The sequence below is a fragment of the Gigantopelta aegis genome, chromosome 4, assembly GCF_016097555.1.
Source record: "Gigantopelta aegis isolate Gae_Host chromosome 4, Gae_host_genome, whole genome shotgun sequence".
Classification (NCBI taxonomy): Eukaryota; Metazoa; Mollusca; class Gastropoda; order Neomphalida; family Peltospiridae; genus Gigantopelta; species Gigantopelta aegis.
The window spans coordinates 4,453,448-4,463,528 of record NC_054702.1 but is presented as its reverse complement, the minus strand read 5'-3'; the positions used below and the strand labels follow the sequence as shown (position 1 = coordinate 4,463,528).

General features: G+C 33.0%; 1 protein-coding gene across 1 annotated transcript in view; it reads right to left on the bottom strand.

The window, feature by feature from the left end:
• Positions 1 to 922: 922 nt before the first annotated feature.
• Positions 923 to 10,081, bottom strand: part of LOC121372078 (glucose dehydrogenase [FAD, quinone]-like) — a 31,591-nt gene continuing 22,432 nt past the window's right edge. Inside the window, exons 8-11 of the mRNA XM_041498340.1 lie at positions 6,070 to 6,221; positions 3,328 to 3,499; positions 2,091 to 2,313; positions 923 to 1,698 (exon numbers count right to left, since the gene is read on the bottom strand). Coding sequence (XP_041354274.1) covers positions 1,563 to 1,698; positions 2,091 to 2,313; positions 3,328 to 3,499; positions 6,070 to 6,221 — 683 coding nt within the window. The 3' untranslated portion in view covers positions 923 to 1,562. The remainder of the gene's footprint in view (positions 1,699 to 2,090; positions 2,314 to 3,327; positions 3,500 to 6,069; positions 6,222 to 10,081) is intronic.

Here is a 10,081-nt window from a genome sequence, read left to right as displayed (position 1 = left end):
TTGGAAAATATTCATTATTATGCTACAAAAAAAATAATATTTTTTTGTCAGGATACCAGCTTTCGTAAGACTTAAATCATTTGGTTTAGACCGATAGAAAAATAATAACAATTACTTTCATTCTTGAACTATTTTAATAAAACTAAGCATATCAATATAAAATGAAAGTCGTGACATCTCCGATGTAATTATTACATACTAGACAAGAACAACAAAAGTACCCTAAACAATTCGTTCTCGCCAACGCACCTACCATGATTCTGTATTCCATCCCAATACATACATTATCTCGTTTAGCAAGGTCTAGTGTTGATCGAATTATTAAACTGGCTCTACATCTTCACCCTCCTGGCTTTGGCATAGCTCCGATTGTATATTGGGCGACACGAACATATAAAAGGTGGCAGAAAAAAGAGGTGATATTGGAGGGTCATGGCCTCTTCATGCATCCCGCCCCTCCCCTGTCTACGCCAGTGCCTGCTGGTGAATTGTGCATTCCTGGGAAAACATTCCCTCTCTATCAACTTCAGTAAGTGGCACATGTTCAACATTGTCATATTACTAAGTTAACGGTACTTACAAATATAATCTCCATTATTAAAGCATTTTTGGACATTATTTTTTATACTATATACCATTTTAACAATACGTTTTGTATAAAAATGAAAAATTGACTATCTATACATAACTTAATAAACTGCCTTTGTGCAACATTTTAATATTCTGCACAACGCACTTATTCCGTTATTGATCTTCAAAAAGTGGATTTGTTTCCAATTACTCGATATATACATATACATATACGAGGACTCATGATTATAAATTATTGTTATTATCAAACAAGACAAAACACCAAACAATAATATTATTAACTCAGCATACGTTTATTATGTATAAAAAAAAGCTTACTCGATGTGTTTGTTTTGATTGTTTTACTTATAAATGAGCTTGTGTTTAGAACACTACTATTTATTGCTTGGACTATATACCAAATATAATCCCATAGCTGACATTGTTGCCGTATGTGGCTGGAAATGATATATACAATACGGTACGCCAATATTAATCTAACTTATGACCCACAAATAGTGTAAACAGTTTTATATGGAACTTTTGATGGTTTATTTTTTATATAGTGGGATGTTTTCACAACAAGCTTGGTTTCTCACATAATTCGAAGTAATTGCAGTACTTAGTTCTTTAGGTACCCATACATGTTTTAGGTACAAAACTACTTGCAGACATTTATTTTCCAGATAAAACTCTTTAGACAAAAAACACTGTCACATTTATAACCAATGTCAGCACTTGTAGTTTTAACTTCTGTGTTAACCATCCGGATATTATTTGGTATATTGGCTAGCCTACTTATACATCAACTTGTGTTTAAAACACTCTACTATAGAAACGTGTGTTGTAATATTTCACAGCATACTAACACATTTTCAGCATCTTACAATTGCCTGCTGTCCGAGGTTAATGAAGCAAGAGATTAATAGCCATTTCATGACGTCTGCTGAACATGTTTATAGAACTTCTCAGTTGTAATGTTTGACTTGTATTCACACAGACTTCTTTCCCTTGATTAGATCAGCTGCCTTTTCTCCAATCATAATAGATGGAGCATTGGTGTTTCCGGATATGACGTTGGGCATAATGGAGGCATCAGCAACTCTCAGTCCAGATATACCTTTTACCCTGAAAGACAAACATATATTTCTGTAATTTGGGTACAATGTAGTTGAATTGCTAAAACCATGGGGTTTTTTAACAAACTGCATGTAGGTTAAGTCTTCTTTCGAAATAAACCTATTAATAAAATACAGTAGCTAATTCTAAGTTCGAGAGAGGATGTACACCCATTCCAATTCCCACCCCAAGTTAAGTTCTGAATTGTAAATAGTTTGAAGTATATTCTGAATCATCTTAAAATCAGCCTTTCTAGAAATGTGTAAGTGTGCAGAGAAGTGATTCAGAAATTGACCGTTCCTAACTCAGAAAAACCTGGATTTTCTATCATTTTGTAAGTAGTGCAGAAGTTATTCAGAAATTGACCGTTACTAACACAGAATAACCTGTAGTAAAGATACCTAAGTTGAGAGTCGACTACGGTGGAGGGGTCTTTGATCGCCCCCATCTTGCAGGTTCCAGTCGGGTGGTACACAGTGATGGTGATTGACCTGACGTAACACTGCCAGTATTCGGCAGAATCGTTGGCGTACTGACTACACGTGGAAACTCTCATCATGTCCAGCCGGGCACCGATATCTCTGAACGCTTTAGTCTTCAACATTTTCTGAAATATCCGAATACCTGAAAACAAGATAAGCACGATTTTAATTGTAGGAAACTGTATAAATGTTTTGTTTTTCTTTTATACATAAGTGTTCTGCAACCATACAACTTCATCTCTTAGTTGTTTTTAATATTTCTCAAAACTGTATAATATTTATTGTATTCGTAACGGACTGCAGTCTGCATGGCGGGCTCAAATTTTTATGAAGGAGCGAAGTCAAGCTTTTGTGAAGGGGTGGATTTGGGATGTTTTGAAAGGGCGCACTGAAGATTTTATGAAGTGCTATTCATATATCTGAATGGAATTGATACTTAAGACACAGACAGCAATGATGTATCTGTCAAGAACACTTGCCCTCCAACAATGTGGCAAGATGGGTCCTGTTAATCTGATGGTCCTAGATTATACATCGAACTGTAAATGAAACGTTTTAACGGAAACTATAAGGAGATGGCGTAATGTGTAGTAGCAGATTTAGAGCTAACGTCAATGTCTTGTCCCTGGACAACTTTCTCTAATCGAGACCAAAAAAAACCCAGTTACATTTTATATGCCTCTGTACATTCATTGAACATTCACTGATCAAAACAATAACACTACATCTTTAATCTATCCACCTCTGTACATCCACTGAACATTCGCGGATCGAAACAATAAACACTACATCTTTAATCTATCCACCTCTGTACATCCACTGAACATTCGCGGATCGAAACAATAAACATTACATCTTTATTCTATCCACCTCTGTATATCCACTGAACATTCGCGGTTCGAAACAATAAACATTACATCTTTATTCTATCCACCTCTGTACATCCACTGAATATTCGCGGATCGAAACAATAAACACTACATCTTTATTCTAGCCACCTCTGTACATCCACTGAACATTCGCGGATCGAAACAACAAACACTACATCTTTATTTTAGCCACCTCTTCTGTACATCCACTGAACGTCTAATCTAATCTAAGACAACAGCTACATTCTGTATATACATTCGTTGAACAACATCCACTGATTCTATACCTCTATACATGACCATCATGTCTTCGATCTTTGTGAGGTAGTTGGGTTGTATTATTGGATATTCAAACGGGTTCGAGCTCCGTAGACGGAGTGTGCCGACACTCTGCGGGCGTAGCAATATGGGAACGACATAGAACCCTTCTCCTGTGTCCCACTTCATTTGTTCATTAATCTGTAATATAGAATAATGTTTCATCAGACGACACTTTTCAAGATGGAAAAACCAACTTCAGGGTCAGCTGAATAGAAGAGAAATAATGTTTTATTGAACGACGCCCAACACATTTTAATTACAGTTATCTGACTGGGCATAAGTGTGGTTAATATAAGGATCATAGATTAAAAGGGGAAATCTGCTGTCGCCACTCCGTGGACTCATTTCCCAATGGACGTGAGGGAAGAATCTTTCATATGTATAAATAGTAACACATGCCACAGTTCATCATACAGTTTAAATCGAATAGAGGTAAACATCAAAAGAATATCTCGACAAAAGTAATAATTTGACCCAAAAAAAACCCTCCACAAAACAACAACCTAAATATATTGACTTACTACTTCAACAAATTATCTGATTACAAATGGATGGTCGTGTTTGCATTTTGTAGTAATTTGTGTAATCTGAATGACCTTCGATTTATGTCGAAATAAGTAACTTGTTTAATAGACCTGATTGATTTATCAAACTAAATAACGGATCTGATAGATTGACCAGATCGACTATGGTACGTGTGTGTCAATAGGGAACCGAGGAATTATATAACTCCATAATGAATAATGTTGAAACTCGTGTAGAAACGTCCTTTTAAGTTTAAGACCCATACTTTATGCTTGACCTTGGCTGTTCCTTCAGCTGCTTTCCGTGTATCAAGAATAAAATTTTAATCTATGGAATTTGATGTCGGTTTGTTAAGTAACTGGGGTTTGTTTTTGTTTATTTCATTTGAGATTGTTTTGGAAGTTAGTATGTGTTTAAAACGTAATACTAATATGTTTTTATATACAAGGGGCAGTTCAAAACTAAGTTTACAAGGCATATAACGTCATTAAAACTGAGGCTAATCTCATCGGATTTGATTGCAGAAAACGTTTTTCTCTTAGCTGAAAAACTTTATGTCAGGCGGCAGCACTGTACTGCGCCTGCGTGGTGACAGCCGTTTGTCAAAGATGGCCACTTGATTGGAATAGTGTCCAAAGAGGGGGACCGTGCAGTAATTAGTTTGTTTAAATGCTAGGGATATGTCTACAGCAGACATTCATTGCCAGTTGCTCAAAGACTATTGGAACGAAATGATGAGTCATCAGAGTGTGGCAAAGTCATGCGCAGACTTTACAACCGAACGAATGAGAACAAAAGATTGTGAGAAAAGCAGCAGAACCAAGGTAGTGGTGACAGCAAACACGCTAAACAACATGACATTGTTAAAACAATAATGTTTGAGAACAGAAGAGTTACGATAAATCAATCATAGCAATATTTGAGTCTGTGATGAGGAGCAGTTGTCAGGATTATTGAGGATGTGAAGACTCATGTGAGATTGGTGTTGAACTTGCAGGACACAGTATTATATGATGAAGGAATTGAAAAACTAGTCTAACGTTATGACAAATGCCTCAACTGTGGTGGGGATTATATTAAAAAATAAAGAGATGAGCACAGAATAAAATATGTATTTATTTTGTTGTAATTTAAAATATATACTCCAGAATATATGTCTTGTAAACTTACTTTTGAACTCGTATATTTTAACATTATACCAATTCATCGGCTCTTTTGACGCAAAAGGACTGTACTTATAGTATATGTAGCGTAGCAATGCCTCGCTGACACAAATCGTCTCTCATCTCTATTCGGGATCGACACTGGTCGATACTGGTGATATCAACTTCTGTATATTATATTTCCAAAATGTTTTGTTTATTGAGATTAGGTTTGGTCTAAATGCCTCCGCGTCAGACAAACAACTTCTAATGTGCTATCAGGTATGTTGTTTTCATTTCAGATCCACAACAGAGAAATAGGCTGAATAAGATATCATTTAGTAAATTTACAAATAACTGTTCACATGTATAAGTTAGCTATTAGCAGGAAATCTGTCGCCATGGTCTTGGACAAAACTACGAAGCTCGAAACAATATTTTAAAATTGTTTTACAGAATTCTATTGACGAAGGTATTCTACACTCAGTGTACTGATTGTATTTAACGTACCTTTGAGTCTAAGCTAAGAAGGCGCTGAATATTTTAAAATTGTTTTACAGAATTATATTGACGAACGTATTCTACACTCAGTGTACTGATTGTATTTAACGTACCTTTGAGTCTAAGCTAAGAAGGCGCTGAATATTTATTTTTAATTATTTTACAGAATTCTATTGACGAAGGTATTCTACACTCAGTGTACTGATTGTATTTAACGTACCTTTGAGTCTAAGCTAAGAAGGCGCTGAATATTTATTTTTAATTATTTTACAGAATTCTATTGACGAAGGTATTCTACACTCAGTGTACTGGTTGTATTTAACGTACCTTTGAGTCTAAGCTAAGAAGGCGCTGAATATTTATTTTTAATTGTTTTACAGAATTCTATTGAAGAAGGTATTCTACACTCAGTGTACTGATTGTATTTAACGTACCTTTGAGTCTAAGCTAAGAAGGCGCTGAATATTTTTTTTAATTGTTTTACAGAATTCTATTGACGAAGGTATTCTACACTGAGTGTACTGGTTGTATTTAACGTACCTTTGAGTCTAAGCTAAGAAGGCGCTGAATATTTGTTCTGGTGGGCAAATTGATGAGCATGTGAAATTGCACATCAGGGTTTCCATATTCAAGATCATTTCGGGTCCTGGCAAAACCAACGAACTCATTTCCACATGGCGTTGTTAGGTATCCTTTAAAATATAACAATGCGTTATTCACCAAATCCTTCAATTTATGATATTTCATACAACGGAAAATAAAATCTTGAAACAGTTTAACAGTAGAAATGAAGGAAGGAAATGTTTTATTTAAAGACGCACTTAACACATTTTATTTACGGTTATATGGCGTCGGACATATGGTTAAGGACCACACGGATATTGAGAGAGGAAACCGGCTGTAGCCACTTCATGGGCTACTCAGAGTAGTACTCTTTTCGATTAACAGCAAGGGATCTTTTATCTGCACCATCCCACAGACAGGATAGTACATACCACGGCCTTTGTTACACCAGTTGTGGAGCACTGGCTGGAGCGAGAAATAGCTCAGTGGGCCCACCGACGGGAATCGAACCTAGATCGATCGCGCATCAGGCGAGCGCTGTACCCCTGAGCTAGGTCCCGCCCCCTAGTAGAAATGATTTAATGAAATAATATAATGTTTGTTAACTGTTTTATGACGTATTCATACTGAATGACAGTTATAATGTTTGTTAACTGTTTTATGACGTATTCATATTGAATGACAGTTATAATGTTTGTTAACTGTTTTATGACGTATTCATATTGAATGACAGTTATAATGTTTGTTAACTGTTTTATGACGTATTCATATTGAATGACAGTTATAATGTTTGTTAACTGTTTTATGACGTATTCATATTGAATGACAGTTATAATGTTTGTTAACTGTTTTATGACGTATTCATATTGAATGACAGTTATAATTTTTGTTAACTGTTTTATGACGTATTCATATTGAATGACAGTTATAATTTTTGTTAACTGTTTTATGACATATTCATACTGAATGACAGTTATAATGTTTATTAACTGTTTTATGACATATTCATACTGAATGACAGTTATAATGTTGTTTGTTAACTGTTTTATGACATATTAATATTGAATGACAGTTATAATGTTGTTTGTTAACTGTTTTATGACATATTCATATTGAATGACAGTTATAATGTTGTTTGTTAACTGTTTTATGACATATTCATATTGAATGACAGTTATAATGTTTGTTAACTGTTTTATGACATATTCATATTGAATGACAGTTATAATGTTGTTCGTTAACTGTTTTATGACATATTCATATTGAATGACAGTTATAATGTTGTTTGTTAACTGTTTTATGACATATTCATATTGAATGACAGTTATAATGCTGTTTGTTAACTGTTTTATGACATATTCATATTGAATGACAGTTATAATGTTGTTTGTTAACTGTTTTATGACATATTCATATTGAATGACAGTTATAATGTTTGTTAACTGTTTTATGACGTATTCATACTGAATGACAGTTATAATGTTTGTTAACTGTTTTATGACGTATTGAATGACAGTTATAATGTTTGTTAACTGTTTTATGACGTATTCATACTGAATGACAGTTATAATGTTTGTTAACTGTTTTATGACGTATTCTGTTTTATGACGTATTCATATTGAATAACAGTTATAATGTTTGTTAACTGTTTTATGACGTATTCATACTGAATGACAGTTATAATGTTTGTTAACTGTTTTATGACGTATTCATACTGAATGACAGTTATAATGTTTGTTAACTGACGTATTCATATTGAATGACAGTTATAATATTTGTTAACTGTTTTATGACATATTCATACTGAATGACAGTTATAATGTTTGTTAACTGTTTTATGACGTATTCATACTGAATGACAGTTATAATGTTTGTTGGCTGTTTTATGACGTATTCATACTGAATGACAGTTATAATGTTTGTTAACTGTTTTATGACGTATTCATACTGAATGACAGTTATAATGTTTGTTAACTGTTTTATGACGTATTCATACTGAATGACAGTTATAATGTTTGTTAACTGTTTTATGACGTATTCATACTGAATGACAGTTATAATGTTTGTTAACTGTTTTATGACATATTCATACTGAATGACAGTTATAATGTTTGTTAACTGTTTTATGACGTATTCATACTGAATGACAGTTATAATGTTTGTTGGCTGTTTTATGACGTATTCATACTGAATGACAGTTATAATGTTTGTTAACTGTTTTATGACGTATTCATACTGAATGACAGTTATAATGTTTGTTAACTGTTTTATGACGTATTCATACTGAATGACAGTTATAATGTTTGTTGGCTGTTTTATGACGTATTCATACTGAATGACAGTTATAATGTTTGTTGGCTGTTTTATGACGTATTCATACTGAATGACAGTTATAATTTTGTTGACTGTTTTATGACGTATTCATACTGAATGACAGTTATAATGTTTGTTGACTGTTTTATGACGTATTCATACTGAATGACAGTTATAATGTTTGTTAACTGTTTTATGACGTATTCATACTGAATGACAGTTATAATGTTTGTTAACTGTTTTATGACGTATTCATACTGAATGACAGTTATAATGTTTGTTAACTGACGTATTCATATTGAATGACAGTTATAATGTTGTTAACTGTTTTATGACATATTCATACTGAATGACAGTTATAATGTTTGTTGACAGTTTTATGACGTATTCATACTGAATGACAGTTATAATGTTTGTTGACTGTTTTATGACGTATTCATACTGAATGACAGTTATAATGTTTGTTGGCTGTTTTATGACGTATTCATACTGAATGACAGTTATAATGTTTGTTGACTGTTTTATGACGTATTCATACTGAATGACAGTTATAATGTTTGTTGACTGTTTTATGACGTATTCATACTGAATGACAGTTATAATGTTTGTTGGCTGTTTTATGACGTATTCATACTGAATGACAGTTATGTTTGTTGGCTGTTTTATGACGTATTCATACTGAATGACAGTTATAATGTTTGTTGGCTGTTTTATGACGTATTCATACTAATTGACAGTTATAATGTTTGTTGGCTGTTTTATGACGTATTCAAACTGAATGACAGTTATAATGTTTGTTAACTGTTTTATGACGTATTGAATGACAGTTATAATGTTTATTAACTGTTTTATGACGTATTCATACTGAATGACAGTTATAATGTTTGTTAACTGTTTTATGACGTATTCTGTTTTATGACGTATTCATATTGAATAACAGTTATAATGTTTGTTAACTGTTTTATGACGTATTCATACTGAATGACAGTTATAATGTTTGTTAACTGTTTTATGACGTATTCATACTGAATGACAGTTATAATGTTTGTTGGCTGTTTTATGACGTATTCATACTGAAAGACAGTTATAATGTTTGTTAACTGTTTTATGACGTATTCATACTGAATGACAGTTATAATGTTTGTTCACTGTTTTATGACGTATTCATACTGAATGACAGTTATAATGTTTGTTGGCTGTTTTATGACATATTCATACTGAATGACAGTTATAATGTTTGTTAACTGTTTTATGACGTATTCATACTGAATGACAGTTATAATGATTTTTAACTGTTTTATGACGTATTCATACTGAATGACAGTTATAATGTTTGTTGACTGTTTTATGACGTATTCATACTGAATGACAGTTATAATGTTTGTTAACTGTTTTATGACGTATTCATACTGAATGACAGTTATAATGTTTGTTGACTGTTTTATGACGTATTCATACTGAATGACAGTTATAATGTTTGTTAACTGTTTTATGACGTATTCATACTGAATGACAGTTATAATGTTTGTTAACTGACGTATTCATATTGAATGACAGTTATAATGTTTGTTAACTGTTTTATGACATATTCATACTGAATGACAGTTATAATGTTTGTTGACTGTTTTATGACGTATTCATACTGAATGACAGTTATAATGTTTGTTGCCTGTTT